This window comes from Microcaecilia unicolor, chromosome 8 (genome assembly GCF_901765095.1).
Source record: "Microcaecilia unicolor chromosome 8, aMicUni1.1, whole genome shotgun sequence".
Classification (NCBI taxonomy): Eukaryota; Metazoa; Chordata; class Amphibia; order Gymnophiona; family Siphonopidae; genus Microcaecilia; species Microcaecilia unicolor.
In genome coordinates this window covers 140205714-140222587 of record NC_044038.1, presented here as the reverse complement: position 1 = coordinate 140222587, position 16874 = coordinate 140205714, and the positions used below count along the sequence as shown (strand labels likewise).

Here is a 16874-nt window from a genome sequence, read left to right as displayed (position 1 = left end):
CCCAGAATCTGCCCTTCTATTCCTTCCCTACTCCCCCCATCTATCCCAGTAGCCCAGAATCCATCCCATAGCTAGGCATCAGCCCTACCCTACCCCCACCCCTCCCTGTAGCCTAGCATCAGCCCTGTCCTACCCCCATCCGCCCCCCCCCCCCCCCCCATGGTCTGGCATCTCCCCACCCTGAAGGACACAAGCATTAAATATAAGACCTTTTTTATTTTAATATCTTGGGCACTGCAGAGCTCACCTCCACCCAGAAACCCACCTATATTAAATTTAAAACGTAAATTTTTTTTTTAACCAAGGTACTGCACTGCAAAGACCAACCCCATCCAAAAACCCACAAAGGCACCAACCTGGGCACTATTAAAATGTATTGTTGATGGATTTCTGGGTGGGGGTAGGCTCTTCACTGCCTAGGGAAAAAAGGTGTATTTAATGATTAAATATATCTTTTTTTGCCATACGCAGTGAAGAGCTCACCCCCACCCAGAACCCCACCCTCAGCCAGCATTAGACTGTACACATTAAAATTGTAAAAATATATTTTACCTGGGCTGGGTAGCTGTGCTTCGGTGGTGGCAGGCACTGGTGCAGGCACTGGTGCGCTGTTGTGGGGCCGCAGGAAAGTGCTGAGGCTAAGGCTTTGTGGGGGGGGGGGGGGGGGGGGGAGATCAACAAAAAAGGCTGATTCATCCATCGAAGGGTCAGTGAGGAACGTGACACCGATGGTGATGAAAGCCAGCAGATTTTCCCATGCAGCACTGCGATGCCGTCATGTGCACTGTAGTGTGGAGGTGGAGCGCAAAGTAGCAGATTCCAGAGTGAAACCAGACGGGAAGTGAGCGATAGAGTAGCGGTGTTGACGTGCAGTGCTACAATGGCTGCCGCCTACACCTACCCACTTCCGGATCAGGACCCGGCCCGCACTTTAAACAAATGTGGTAGGTAAGAGGAAGAGGACCGGAGAGTTGCTGTGTGGATGGGCCTGAGCTGAGATTAGGCGGGTCTGGGCCCACCCAGGCCCACCCGTAGGTACGCCCCTGATATGAAGATTAAAATCACCTAATAAAATGGTATTACTCAAATTAATACCAAGAGAAACAAGAAGTTCTAATAAAGAAGAAAAGGCCTTATACAGTAAACCAGGAATACAGTAATGGAAAATGTTAAAATTCAGAGAACTAAAAATAAAATTTCCATCCCATCGTTAAATCCCTGTTCACAAAATTAAAAGAATCTTTAAAGTGTTCTCATAGAATAGGCTCAATACCCCTGTTAGTTGGGTTACTACATTGTGGAGCCCAGTCCCCCATTGCCTATATCATCATCACATTTCAGGAGATCTCAACTTGAGAAACTGAGCCATCCCTCCTCCACCACTTCATGAAACACTGATTTCTTTTTTCTTGCTCCCTTTCTTTGGAAGTCAGTGTTTAGTTAAGTACAGTCTGAATCCTCTTACAGTAAATGTAAAAAGGAGTTGAAATCTTTATTTCTGATGAAGGCTTTTGGGGAAGAACTAAGGGCAGTGAATCAGTACTGATTCATTCCGCATTGCCTCCTTTCCCTTGATGTTCTATAAAAACACCTATGGTAGTTATTTGTTCACTATGGGGCCCTTTCACTAAGTCGCATAAATGTCTATGTGTGCCCAACATGTGCCAAAATGAAGTTACCGCCCGGTTACCGCATGGCTCTTGCAGTAATTTCGTTTTTGACACGCGTCCGATACGTGCAACTGAAAAAATAATTTTTATTTTTGGATGCGCGTGTCCGACGTGCACCAAGTGGCTTTTGACGCATGTAGGTCATTACAGTCCGGTTACTGTGTGAGACTTTACCGCTAGGTCAGTGGCTGGCAGTAATCTCGCAGAACCAAAATGGACACGTGGCAATTTTTTACGTGCATAATTTCTTTTTGAAGCTTACTGCAAAACTTTTTTTAAATAAAAAGTACCTATAGTCTTTGTAGACAGAAACAGTATGAAAACTGTCCCCTTTGAATAGATATTGGCATAGGTAAATCACTATCACCTTCCATACCAAGTGATAATTACACAAGAAAAACAACACGTGCAATTTGAATACGAAAGTATTTTGTCTGGGCTTAGTTGAAATGCTTTCAACTGCAAGCATGATTTTGCTAAAATATATCCCTAGGCACCCAAAAGGAACAGTATGTCTCTTTGATTTGCTACATGGCAGAAAAAAGGTCACAGTTCTATAAAGTGGCACCTAAATTAAGTCACCAAATAGGGGTACACTTAGTCCTAAATCCAGTGGGATATTTATTCAAGGTGTATGTGATACATACACACCCCGTCAGACCCGCCCCCCACCTCCCTCCCCGCCAGTCCGGACAGCAGCAGCAGCACTCGTAGGTGCCTGTGGCCTTCACCGGGACTTCCTCTCTGAACCTTCCACTCCGTCTGACACAATTTCCTGTTTCATGAAGGGCAGGGTTGGTTCAAAGAGGAAGTCCCGTGTAGGCCACAGGCAGCCTATGAATGCTGCTGCCGCTGCCCAGGTGAAGACTGGAGTAGAGATGATTTTAAGGTACTGGGTGGGGGAGGGGGCACAGGATATGCACCCCCTGTTAAAAATTTCTTGGTTACGCCACTTCCCAATTCTATAATGGCATTAAAGCATGCCTAAACCATGCTGAAATTTAGCTATGGCAGCTTATCCCTGGTCAATGTCCTATGTGTGCCTTGCAGTATGTACAGCTGATAGTATTCTATAAATTGTGCATATGCTGGGCAGAATGCCCATGACATGCCCATGTTCCATCCATGGGTATGGCCCACTAAACAACATAGGTACCAAGATTATAGAAGATCACCTGCACTTATATGTGTAATTGGCAATTTATGGCGCTATCATGGGCACAGGTGCAGGTATTCTATAAACGTGGCGTGAAAATTGGTATATTTGGTTAGACACACCTTTATAGAATTGCCTTTTGTAAATTTTCTAAACTTTAGTGAGTTTACAAGAAAGTTGTGAGTTCACATTTTATTGTTCCCATTAGCACAGCAGAGGAATTAGAGATTAGACAGGAATAATGCACCCAGAAAATAAAGGAAACAAACAAAAAAAAAAAACTCATGCAAAATAATAGCACAACAGTTAAAATTGATCCTTTTGGAATGACTTTTCAAATCAATGTGAAGAAATGTGAATTGCATTAACTTTTTTGTTATGCACATAGTATACAGACTGATCCTGCATTTGAAATTAAAAGTTTCACCAGGTGGTGAATCATTATGTTTTCCATCCTTTGGGGTCCTTTTGCTAAGGTACACTAATGGATTTAGTGTGTGTTAAATGATAAGAAGCCCATTATATTCCTATGGATGTCTTATCATTTAGTTCATGCTAATCATTATCGCATGCTAAATATGTTAGCATTCCATAGTAAAATTACCCCTTTGATTACTGTAACATATTGTACCTTGAACTTCCAGAAATGTCAGCAATATTCAGTGCCGTCAACTGCATAGCTAACTGGGTGAATTTAGGATAGCTCATAGGCGGTCGGTGGCCCAACTGTTTGGGGAGGCTAAAGGGGGCGGGGTTAGGGGTGGGGCCAGGGGTGGGGCTTAACTACATAATTGTCTGATAACACACAGAAAAAATAAATAAATAAAAATAAAAGTCACAATTAATACCTTTTATTAAATTTAGATATTAGCTATGTATCATATGTCAAAGAATAAAGTGGTTGCTCAAAGCATATACTAACCACAATCACTTAACTGCAAAACACTATGCACAACTTTGTGCAAAAACACACTCAGAACCTTACTGTACCATAAATATTACACTGGGCAGAAGCTAATACACTAATATACCACCCATACAGAAAATGCAGACCGTCAACAATATGAAACAAGGGATCATAATATCACAATTCTCATGTAGAGCCACAAAACACCCTAATTCATGTTTAATGTGGAATAAAATGCCATAAATAAATAAATAAATATAAACTTTTAATGTTGAGCACCTGATTCTCAGTGGACATATTCCAAACACTATAATGAAAATAAAATGATCTGTTCTACCTTTGTTGTCTGGTGACTTTGTTTTTCTGATCATGCTGGCCAAGTATCCGATTCTGCTGCTATCTGTCCTCTTAACTCCGGTTCCAGGGCTTCCTTTCCATTTATTTCTTTACTTTCTGCCTTTCTTCTTCATTTCATGCCTTACATCCGTAAGTAAAAGCTGGGTCCTCTGCAGACTTGACTGTCCAGTGGATCCAGCTTCTGCCTATTTTCTCCATCGATGTGCAGGTTTTCTCCCTTTTCCCTCATCTCATCTCCTTCCTCTGTCTTCCCTCCCTCCATGCATGTCCAGAATTTCTCCCCTTCATTCATGTGCACCTCCTTCCTGTCTTCCCGTCTCGCCATCCATGTCCAGCAATCCTCTTCTCCCCTCTAGCCACCCATGTCCAGCAACCCTCCTCTCTCTTCCCTGCCCTCCCCTCCATCCACCCATGTCCAGCAACCCTCCTCTCCCCTCTAGCCACCCACCCATGTCCAGCAAATCTCCTCTCCCCTGACCTCCCCTCCACCCATGTCCAGCAACCCTCCTTTCTCCCCTGCCATCCCCTCTATCCACCCATTCCAGCAACCCTCCTCTCTCCCCTGCCATCCCCTCTATCCACCCATTCCAGCAACCCTCCTCTCTCCCCTGCCATCCCCTCTATCCACCCATTCCAGCAACCCTCCTCTTCCCTGCCCTCCATGCATATCCAGCAATTGAATTCCCTTCTGTCCCCTGCCCCCCTCCATCCATACCCAGTGCCAGCGTGATTCTCCTCTCCCCTTTCCCTCCCTTTGTTTACTATCTGCCCCGTGCCATCTTTAATTTACCTGCATCCCAGCTTCAGCCCGCCGCGTCATTTCAAAGCCTGCCCTGCTGCCTGTCTCTGTTCTTCCCTTCCTTCGCGATGTGATTCGTTCGGCAGAGTCCCGCTTTCTGACATCATTTCCTCGAGGGCGGGACTCTGCAGAACGAACACATCGTGAAGGGAGGGAAGAACAGAGACAGGCAGGGGCCGACGCTGGGACGCAGGTAAATTAAAGATGGCGTGGGGCAGATAGTAAACAAGGGGAGGGAAAGGGGAGACTCACGGCGCCGCTCGCCCGCCCGACGCCTAACTCCTGCTGCGGCTGGGGAGGCTTAGCATTTGATGTGCATAGGTCATTACCGCCCGGATTCCTTACTACTAGCTCAATGGCTGGTGGTAAGGTCTCAGACCCAAAATGGACGTGCGACAATTTTGATTTTGCCGCACATCCATTTTCGGCAAAAAAAAAATAAAAGGCTTTTTTCACAGACGCACTGAAAAATGGATTGGCAAGCTCTCAAAACCCGCGCCTACACTACTGCAAGCCGTTTTCAGCACACCTTTGTAAAAGGACCCCTTAGGAACCTAACTTAGGAACAAAAACATAGGGATTCACTTTTTCAATATCATGGCTAGAACATTTTAGTCTTGCCATCTTGCCTTTTTGAAAAGTTATTTTATGTGATACTTATATATAGTTGATAATTTTATAAGGTTTTTTATTGCTAATATTTGTTCATGTTTTAGGTTTGCTATTATGTAATGTATGTTATTATTGTTTCTTGCTGAATCGTGAAGATTTGCAAGTTATAAGTCTGATATATTGAAATGCATCCATCAGTATTGTGAACTAGAAAAAGTCAATGCCAACTTATTATGATCCAATATTCTATTTGGTGTTATAGCAATATAGCTCCTGAAGGAAACATTTGAAAGATTCAAGTATTAGTCTGCACTCAAAATGACAAGAATGATCTTCAAGTATAAATGTATTTATTTATTCATGACATTTATACCCCGCATTAGCCCAAAATAGATTCAAGTTCAATATGGCTTATGAACAAACAATAAAGTGCATGAAACATAATAATGTACAGAATATAACACAAATTACAATAACTTCAAGAAGCAAATTTATGTGATAGGGCTCAGAATGTATACACAGAATATGGCTAAGAGGTGGAGAAGTTAATCCTTGTAATAACTTAAGGCCCCTTTTATCAAACTGTGGGAAAAGGGGCCATGTGGTAGCATCAGCACACGGATTTACCACGTGCTGAGGCCTCTTTTATTGCAATGGGTAAAAGACAAAAAAAAAAAGAGAGAGGAATTAGCTGTGCATTAAGTGCACAATTGCCGTGTGGCCTTTTCCGGAGGGAGCACTTACCGTCACCTCTTTAGGAGGCGATAAGGGCTCCTGCACAGTAGTGTACCAAGGGTGGGAGGTTGGGTTGTGTAGAGGTACTTCCAGTAATCACTCTGGACTCGTTTTGCTAAGAATATGACAATTCCTCTTAAGTGGCCCTAAGCTCAGCTGACAGGCTGCACCATTGAAAGGAATAATGCCAAAAATGGAAATATATTATTTATTACAGATATAAAAATAACAATATGGCAGAAGTTACAAAAATATACTTGTGCACCACAAAAATACTGTACCAAAAGATATATATATATATATATATATATATATATATATATATATATATATATATGTGTGTGTGTGTGTGTGTGTGTGTTTTTCTCACCCTGGGTCTGCAGGATTCAGACTTCCGGTGATGAATTGGATTTCTCCATTTAGACTCCTGCAGAGTACATGCAAGTCTATCCCAGTCCAGGAATAAAATCCAAGGTCTTTGTTCTGTACACTGGTTACACAGTCTTTTGTAACCAGAGCTGCAACTGATCTGACCTTAGCTTTTAACACAAGGAATTCTGTTCACTGGTGTCCAGGCCAAAAGTCTCTAACTCATCTGAGAGAGAACCATACCAGGCCAATCTTCTTCTCCTCACTTTTGTTCTCCAAACTTCAGTTTTCTCTCTCATCCCCCATCCTTGACCCTACTCTCGGTCAGGTGACATATGGACCAATCACCATCCATGTCTCTGTCCAGCAGATAACCCACTGTCATGACAAAGAGGACTTGTGAGTGTCCACCTAGAATAACTTATCAGTGAAGAGTGTGATTGTTCACAGTTGTTACCGAAGACACTGTTCCTGAGAAGTTCACTCTGCATGCTCCCAGGAGACAAGGTGGATGGCCAGTGCACGTAGACATATGTCCTTGAGGAAGTCAGCAGCACAGCTATGCCAAGAAGTAATTTTCCTTTGTAGAAAGCTGGTTTTTGATGTATTTAAGCCACAGGTTGTAGAATCCATATTAGTTGGTTCAAGTTTACCAGGCCTCTGATCAGCAGAGGTGAGATAGCAGGAAAATACAGGTGGTCCACCCTGGGTGCAGGCAAAAAGGGGAAGCACAGATCAGTTGCACAGCTGTCGGCTATCTTGGTCCCCTGCTCTTTCTGACGTTACTTCTTGTTCCTGGGCAGGAGACTGGCCAGCCACACGACTGCTCCGCAGTGCACCCCCTTGCTAGGAGGAAAAGTGGTAGATGTGACGTGCCTCGGGGGGGGGGGGGGGGTTGGTGGTAGGTGCAGGGCCGCCGAGAGACTGGGCCGAGCCCGGGGCAAGGCAGCCACTGGAGCTCGGGGCAAGGCAGCCGCCGGGCCCCCATCCCCGCTGCCCCCCACGAGGTCATCGCCACCGCTGCTGCTCCCCCTCCCCCGAGGTTGCCGCCGCTCCCCCCCCCAAGGTTGCTGCCGCCGCTCCTCCCACTGCACTCGCCCCCTCCATTGAAATCACAGCGCCTCTTACCTCTGTGTGAAGGCGCTGCAATCAGCAGGGCAGCAGATTGCTTCCCTTCGGGCCTCCTTCCCTCCCTGTGTCCCGCCCTCGCGGAAGTTACGTCAGACGAGGGCAGGACACAGGGAGGGAAGGAGGCCCGAAGGGAAGTGATCTGCTGTCCTGCTGCCTGCAGCGCCTTCACATGGAGGTGAGAGGTGCTGTGATTTCAATGCCCGGCCCGGTGGCAGAAGGTCGACAACGGAGGGCGGGTAGGACTGCAGCGCCGGGCCCCCCTTGGAGGCCCGGGTCCATGGAATTATGTCCCCCCTGCCACCCTTCTCTGTGGTCCTGGGTAGCTGTGATGTGCCTAAGGGGAGGCGCGCAGAAAGGGTGACCCGCCATGGGTGGCAAGGAAGCTAGGTATGCCACTGCTTCTGCACTAACCCAACAGTAACCAGGCAGCACACAGTGTTGCCCGATTACCATCGGGTAAGCCCCCAGCACCCCCCCCCCCCCCAAAAAAATACTGTCACGCCAGAAATGTCACGCGGTGGAAGCAACACTACCGCCGGCCCACGACGTATGGAAAAGCAGTGGTACGGGTACCACCACTTTGTAAAAGGGGCCCTTAGTGCATGAATGGATAGCATTTCACACATTGCTTACTTTGATAAATTGCTCAGCAAATCGACGGGAGTGAATGCTACTTATAAATAAGTATTTCTCCAAGCAGCTTGATTATAACCAGTTCCTCACTTTATTAAAATACTGCATTTTTACAACTCAGCAATGGTTTTGTTTTAACAGATGAACCAAAAAACCAGGAACAGCTGACACAAGTAAATACACAAATGTCTTTTGTAGAAGTTAGAAAAGAAAATTACTACCTTTCATGATGTATTAGAAAATAGTACTAGCTTGAGGTAAGAACTAAGATACATTTAGTTTTACTGTAGGGGGTCAACATACCTCGTCTTTTTTTTAAATTGCAAAACCAGGGATAAAGTATCAGGGTCAGGGAAAGAAGCTATAAAAAGAATCATTCTGTCTCAAGTAAAAGCATACATAAAAAAAAACAAACAAATAGGGGTTTCTATCTGTTTGTTAAGCAGATAGACATTTAGTAGCACACCTTCCCCCCTTCCCTTCTGTTTTACGCTGGTGACCACAGTTCAGCTAGATAGAGCCACGCGCATCTGAGGGAGAGCATGACTGTAACCAATGTCTGTGTTTCTCACCTTTGTAGCTCAGCCACCATCTTTCGACAGACCTGCAACCTTCATTTTTTGAGCAGTCCATAAAATTCTATGATGTAGAAAAAAAAAAGAGAACGGAGGAAGATTGATGAAGAAATGGGTTTACTTGTTTTAGCCCCCGTGGAGGGGCATAATCAAAAGGGATGCCCAAGTTTTGCTGAGGACGTCCTCGCAAAATGTCCCGAAGGAGGGGCGTGGAAACCCGTATTATCGAAAACAAGAAGGACGTCCATCTTTCATTTCGATAATATGGTCAGGGACATCCAAATCTTGAAATTTTAGGTCATCCTTAGAGATGGTCATCCCTAGACTTGGTCGTTTCTGATTTTTGGCGATAATGGAAACCAAGGACACCCACCTCAGAAATGACCAAATGCAAGCCATTTGGTCGTGGGAGGAGCCAGCATTCGTAGTGCACTGGTCCCCCTGACATGCCGGGACACCCTAGGAGGCACTGCAGTGGACTTCAGAAGTTGCTCCCAGGTACTTAGCTCCCTTACCTTGTGTTCTGAGTCCCCCAACCCCTCCCCCCCCAAACCCCACTACCTACAACTGTACACCACTACCATAGCCCTTATGGGTGAAGGGGGGCACTTAGATGTGGATACAGTGGGTTTGTGGTGGGTTTTTGGAGGGCTCACATTTACCACCACAAGTGTAACAGGTAGGGGGGGATTTGTGTCGAAAGATGGGCATCCTTCTCTTTCGAAAATGAGCCTGATAGTAAACTTGGATAATGATTGGATGTCATAAAAACGTAATTGTATCCAACAAAATTGTTGAATTGGATACAATTCAAATTGTGCTTGTAACATTGGGAAAGATTTCAATTTATTATCAATCAAGATTTGATCAAGGGACCAGATTCCTTTATTAAACCATCCTTTCCAGAGTATCAGCTTATTATTAATTAAAATTGTTGAATTATTCCAGATCATTGAATGAGTGTTGAAATCATATGAAATTTCTATTAGTTTGTCTAACTGTAAAAGACAAGTAAAGGAAGAAGAGATTATGATATTACCCTTCAGAGTATCTAATAAACTAAGAAGTGTATGGAGATAGAGACAAAATGGTTTCCAAAGTTCCTTTTCAATTTGGAGCCATATTGGAATATGTTCTTTGTCTCTCAGTAGCCATCGGGATGCTTGTTATAAAATAAAAGACTTATGCAAAAAAAAGTAAGGAAAAGACTCCTGCTTTATCTTTCAAATTTTTGAGTGTAGTAAGCATTATTTCTGGAATCTTATTTGCCCATAGGAATTGACTGAGAAGTTTGTCCAATTGTTTATAAATGTTTTTGGTGAATAAAACAGGGATCATGTTTAGAATAAAATGTATTTTTAGTGCAATCATCATCTTTATGGTATCTAAGCAACTGGTTCAGAAAGGAAAGTATTAACTATTATTCGAGCTGAGGGAGAGTTATATAGGATCTTAATTTTGTTCACAAAATCATTGTGAATTCCAATCCATTTTAAGACATAGTTGCTCTATTGATAGAGCAACTATGGGGTTTGGATCCTATTTAGCATGAATAGAAACGTGGTGGAAAAGGAGGGCATTATCGGTTATTAATCGTTGAGGCATAAAAACAACTTGATTGGGGTGAATAATTGTAGATATTAGTCTATTTGCCAAAAGTTTTGCATACATTTTATTGTCTGAATTAAGTAGAGATATGGGTCTAAAATTTGAAACAAGCTTAGGATTTTTAGTTGGTTTAGGTAATACAGAGGGGCATAATCGAATGGGGCCGGCCATCTATAAGGGTGGCCCCGTCAAGCGGCGTACCCGACTGTATTATTGAAACAAGATGGTCGGCCATCTTTCGTTTGAAGAATACGGTTGGGGCCAGGCAAATCTCAACATTTGGCCTGCCCTTAGAGATCGCCGGCGTTAGAGGTGGCCGCCATTGGTTTTCGCCGATAATGGAAACTAATGGCGGCCATCTCAAACCCGGCCAAATCCAATGCATTTGGTCGTGGGAGGAGCCAGCATTTGTAGTGTGCTGGTCCCCCTCACATGCCAGGACACCAACCAGGCACCCTAGGTGGCACTGCAATGGACTTCACAAATTGATCCCAGGTACATAGCTCTCTTATCTTGTGTGCTGAGCCCCCAAACCCCCCTAAACCCCACTACCCCCAACTGTACACCACTACCATAACCCTTATGGGTGAAGAGGGGCACCTACATGTGGGTACAGTGGGTTTCTTGTGGGTTTTGGAGGGCTACCATTTACCACCACAAGTTTAACAGGTAGGGGTGGGGGATGGGCCTGGCTCTGCCTGCCTAAAGTGCACTGCAGTACCCACTAAAAACTGCTCCAGGGACCTGCATACTGCTGGCATGGAGCTGGGTATGGCATTTGAGGCTGGCATAGAGGCTGGAAAAATGTTTAAATTTTTTTTTTTGGGTGGGAGGGGGTTGGTGACTACTGGGGGAGTAAGGGGAGGTCATTCCCGATTCCTTTCGGTGGTCATCTGGTCATTTAGGGCACATTTTTGAGGCTTGATCATGAACAAAAAAGGACCAAGTAAAGTCGGCCAAATGCTTGTCAGAGCCGGCCTCTTTTTTCCATTATCGGCTGAGGCCAGCCATCTCTTAAGCATGCCCTCATCCCGCCTTCGGTACACTTCCGACACGCCCCCTTTAACTTTGGCTGGCCCTGCGATGGAAAGCAGTTGAAGTCGGCCAAAATCGGCTTTCGATTATACCAATTTGGCCAGCCTTAGGAGAAGGCCGGCCATCTCCCGATTTGTGTCGGAAGATGGTCGGCCTTCTCCTTCGAAAATAAGCAAGACAGTGATTATGACCTCACTAAATCTGTTACAATTAGTTGGGCAATTTTCCAATGCTTCAAAAAGAAGTGTTAGATGAGGTAAGAGATCTGCAGAAAAGATTTTAAAAAACTCACTTAGAAGTTCATCTGGACCTGGTGCTTTGCCTATATTAAGTTGTTTTATTTGGTCTTGAATTTCAGTTGTTGAAAGGGGTCTTTAGGAATGTTATTATCTGTGTCTGAAAAAGACGGTTTTCTTAATGAATTTAAAAATTATTCTAATCCATCTATATTGAAAGGTGTTTCAGTTGAGTACAGTTTGAAGTAGAAACAATGAAAGGCTTTTATTATATCTTTGGGGTTAGTTAACATAAATTAAAGGTATTTGAGTAAATAATGGACCTGAATGATTTACAGAAGACTGTTTGTGAGGAGTGAGCTAAAATGAAACTAAACAAAGTTATAGAGCCAGATGGGATACATCTGAGTGTACAGAAAGAACTTAGGGAAATGCTGGTGGCTCCATTATCTGACCTTTTCAATGCTTTTCTTGAGAAGGGAGTGGTTCTGGATGACTGAAGAAGAACAGATGTGGTCTCTCTTCACAAAAGTGGAAGGAGGAAGTTGGGAACTATAGGCAAACATCTAAAATTGGATTTAGATGTCATATAGAAAATGCCCCTCAATGTACCTTTATAAAAAATACTAAATGGCCAAAATCATGCCTTGAATGCAGATGCAGACATTTACATCTGCTCTTGAGTAGAGGCCAACCAAATTTTGATTTCAGCTTCAGCATTGAAACCTGCCCAAAATTCATGTTCAACCTTGTTTCGGTTTTGGCCGAAACTTTATACTGGGTTCCCTAGCTCTCCCTCCACCCCATACAGTAGACGCCCCCCTTGTTCCCTCTTCCACCCTCCCCCGGGAGGGAGTGGGGGCTCATTCAGTGCTGAGGCCTGGTTCAGTTCGGCTCTAGCAGCCAGTTTTGGTTTCAGGAGTGGCAAATTTCAGCCACACTTTCTATTTTGGCTGAAACTGGAGAAACCAGTTTTGGTCATCCTCTACTATCAAGTTCACAAGTCCATATGTAGATTAGGGTATTTTATAACCAACACGCATACTTACAAGCTCCATCCAGACTATACCCCTGGCAGTGCCAATGGTAAAAAATATACTTGTTCATGTTCATACCATCGCATGCACTTTTACTTCTGGGTCTATGTTATAATATCTATTTATGTGAATGTACTGCCACATGTGCAAAAATGACTTATACAATTATTTACCTATGTTACTTATTTACCTATGTTAAAGGGAAACTTCACTTATGATAGGAAAAAGATGACCAGTGAAGTGCTTCGGCATTGAATATCCAGTTTATGCAGATATTCAGAAATTAAGTAGCTATGGGTTACCACATTAAGGAGTCCTTTTACTAAGCAGTGGTAGGGCTAACATGCGGGTAGCGCATGCTAAATCGGCACTACCGCTGGGGTAGCACGGGCGCCCGCTGGTAATTCCAAAGTTGGCACGTGCTGGTTCCTATGCTAGAAAATAATTTTTGATTTTCTACCATGGGCAGTGCAGCCACATTGGTGCACACTGCATGAGCACCATGTGTACAGCACAAGAGCCCTTAGTGCTAGTTCAATGGTTGGCGGTAAGGGCTCAGGCAATAAATAGCCATATGCTACATTAATTATAGCACATGGCCATTTACTGCCACCATTAGAAAAAGCCTTTTTTCCCAGCTGAGGTAAAAAAAATGGCCCAGCGCATGCCAAAAACACACGCCCACACTACCGCAGGCCACTTTTTACTGCAGCTTAGTAAAAAGACCCCTGACAGGACTGTGCAGTCTCTTATATGTGGCCTAAAATTGGGTGCAGATCCTGCCACTAAACGCTATTCTATAATCGGTGCCCAACTCTGACCCCCATTTGTAGAATAGCGCATAGTGAGAAATTTTATTGGGGCTGATTTTTCAGCACCATATATGGAATTTTGGCCTAACAGCGTTAGAACATGCTAACACAGTGCTGCATTGTATATGCTAATGCTTACCTGCAAAAAGATCCCATTACATAAAATAGGTCACTTGATAATGCATGTTAGCTTGTTATAATGCAGTAGCATATGTAGTAAATCTAGCCCCTAATGATATAAGAAAACTTAGGATAAAAGGTTTACTTTTGAAGATAATTTGCTTCCCACACTGAATTTTGCTGCATTTTAGGGTCAAGTATAGACCCCATAGTTTTTGATAAAGTTGTTTATCTAATGTGGTGTCATTTTTATTGTTTTTTTTTTTCTAGCAGTTCCAGCCAAAAAGATGATGACTATGAGGATGTGGCATCAAACAGAACATGGGTTTTAAACCGTAAATTCCATGAGAATGATGTAACTCGCATTTTAAATGGATTGTTGGAGGGATATGACAACAAGCTCAGGCCTGATATAGGAGGTATGTACTTTTCTGTTGCACTGTATCCTTTGGGGTAAATGGGGCTGGGTGGCAGCATGTTGGGGGGGGGGGGCAGTGGGGGCAGGTGTTTTTATAGTACTCTATGAAAGCTGGATTCCTTTCTTATTTTTCATTTTTAGTTCAATCTTTTTTATTGTAAGAATTAACAATATCGCTAACATTCATTAACAGTCCATCATATTGCCAACAGAATTTTTGTTTTCCCTTCTTCTCTCCCGCTTCTAAATGTTTAGTGATTTATCTCTTAAAATTGATCAATCTTCTAAGATCCTTGGAGTTATATTAGATGCTTCTCTTTCTTTGGAACCACATCTAACTCAAATCATTTTTTCAAACTTCATCAGTTGCATCATATTCGTCGTTATTTTGATAGAACACACTTTGCTATCCTAGTTTAATCTTGCATTTTGAGTACTTTAGATTATTGCAATGCTCTTTATTCACCCCTCATTGTAAAATTGCGACTTAAACTACAGTTGCTACAGAACATGTTCACTAAACTTATTCTTGGTATTAAAAAGTTTGATAGTTCTACTGTTGCTCTTGTTTCTTTGCACTAGCTTCCCATTCACCTGAGAGTTTTATTTAAGTTGGCCTGCTTAATATTTAAAATGCTTGAAAGCAGAGCACCCGAGTATTTTTTTAGTTTCATTTCTTTTCCTCTCATTCGTGGAATCTCTGGAGTTAGAGATCCATTTCAATTGATTTTGCCTTCTTTCTCAAATGTTAGATACAAACAGGTCTTGGAGATGTCCTTTTGTTAAGAGGCTCCTCATTTTTGGCTTTCACTTCCTATAGATCTTTGACGTTCTATCAGTTAATTTTCATTCTGTAACAATTTTAAAGACTTAGGGCCTCTTTTATTAGGCCGCGCTAGTAGCTCCCTGTGCGGTAATACCAACAAAGCCCATTCACATTGAATGGACTCCGTCGGCATTACTGCTTGGGAACCGCAAGCGTTGCTTATTTGTTTAACAGATTTTTGTCATCATTCTTTAAAGTTTTTGTTTTTTGATTTACTTTGTTACCCGCTTTGAACTACTAACAATCACAATCATTTTGATTAGCTCAACGTTATCATACCTCAGAGCAGATCTGCCCTGCAATGGCAAAAAGAAGCTTGTGCTTATCTTTATTGGAGCACTTGCTTCTTTTTGCCATTGCAGGGCAGAGATTATGAACAAGGACGATAACTTTGTTTTATAGAATTACTATCCCTTGCAATCAAACATACTCCCCAAACCCTTCCACGTAGCTAAATTCAAATCACATTAAGTATTTCACTCCTTCTCTGAGGAGACAGGATCAATACAAATGGGTGACGATTCTGCAAAAATCATTTCCTTGTCTTTACACTTACTAACCTAGCAGTGTCAAACACACAATTCACAATCACACATACTTTTGCATTCTTTATTTTTGGTTTTGAAAATTGTCTTTATTGAATAATGTTATATTAAAAAAAAAGATTAAATCTCTAATAATACATACGAGATTCATCGCTGCAATCTAAACATGCTATAGTCAGTTTGAAAACTGATTTTGAACAACAAAATAAACTGCCTTCTGATTTTGTGACATGTACTGTAAAAAGGTTTGAAACCAGTTTTGAATGTATTGCAAGAAAGCTAAAAAGGACTGCACCATTTTTTTGTTGGTATTACTAACTGAAAGGGAAGATTATCTAAAACATTTGATTATCAAAATCAAGGTACATAGTCTCAAAATGGGCCTGTGCCTTAATATGGAGAAGACAAGTATTCTGACAACTGATAAAACTCACAATTGCATTCTAAACTAATAGAAAGAGTAGACTTCAACCTACTTGAATCAATAATCAATAATAAAACAAGCTGTCGAGAAATCCAATGATGTATTGATCTTGGCAGAATGGCATGAAGCACCTAGATAAGAACCTCAAGTGCAGAGATGCTCTCTGCATACTAAGATCTGACTTGCCCAAGCCATGGTATTTTCAAAAATATCATATAAATGTGAAAGTTGGACAGTGATGAAACAAGACAGGAAGAAAAATGATGCCTTCAAAACATGGTGCTAGAGAAGAATATTGCATATACTTGTTGGCTGCCCAAAGAAAAAAAATAATCTGTATTAGTGGAGATCAAACCTAAGATTTCATTGGAAGCTCAAATATCAAGACTTTGACTTTTATACATTGGACACATCATGCAAAGAGAAAAATCATTAGAAAAAGACATCATGCGTGGCAAGATTGAAGGTCAATGCAAAAGAGGAAGACCAGCAATGTGATGGATCAAATCAATAACAACAGTTATGGATGCCATTCTGCCAATGATTAGCTACTGACTGAAGACAGAACACAGTTCAGGGCAGCTATTCAGTTGACACTGACTTGATGACACCTAAAAACAACATTGCTAACTGAAGTACAATTGATCAAGGAGAGCAGACCTCCCAATATATTTCTACAGAAATGTTACCCAGAGAATCCAATGTATTATATTTATGATTATGATGATGATAATGATGATGATTATTATTATATAGCTTCAGTGGTAGCTCAAGGTGAGTTGCACTCAGGTACAATAGGCATTTCCTGTCCTCAAAGGGCTTACAGTCTAAGGGGATAATATTTAGCCATGACAGTCAGTGTTTGATAT

General features: G+C 42.5%; 1 protein-coding gene across 1 annotated transcript in view; it reads left to right on the top strand.

Moving 5' to 3' along the window:
* The first annotated feature begins 728 nt into the window (after positions 1-728).
* The window catches only part of GABRG2 (gamma-aminobutyric acid type A receptor gamma2 subunit), a 150177-nt gene continuing 134031 nt past the window's right edge, over positions 729-16874 (top strand). Inside the window, exons 1-2 of the mRNA XM_030213399.1 lie at positions 729-841; positions 14063-14211. Coding sequence (XP_030069259.1) covers positions 729-841; positions 14063-14211 — 262 coding nt within the window. The remainder of the gene's footprint in view (positions 842-14062; positions 14212-16874) is intronic.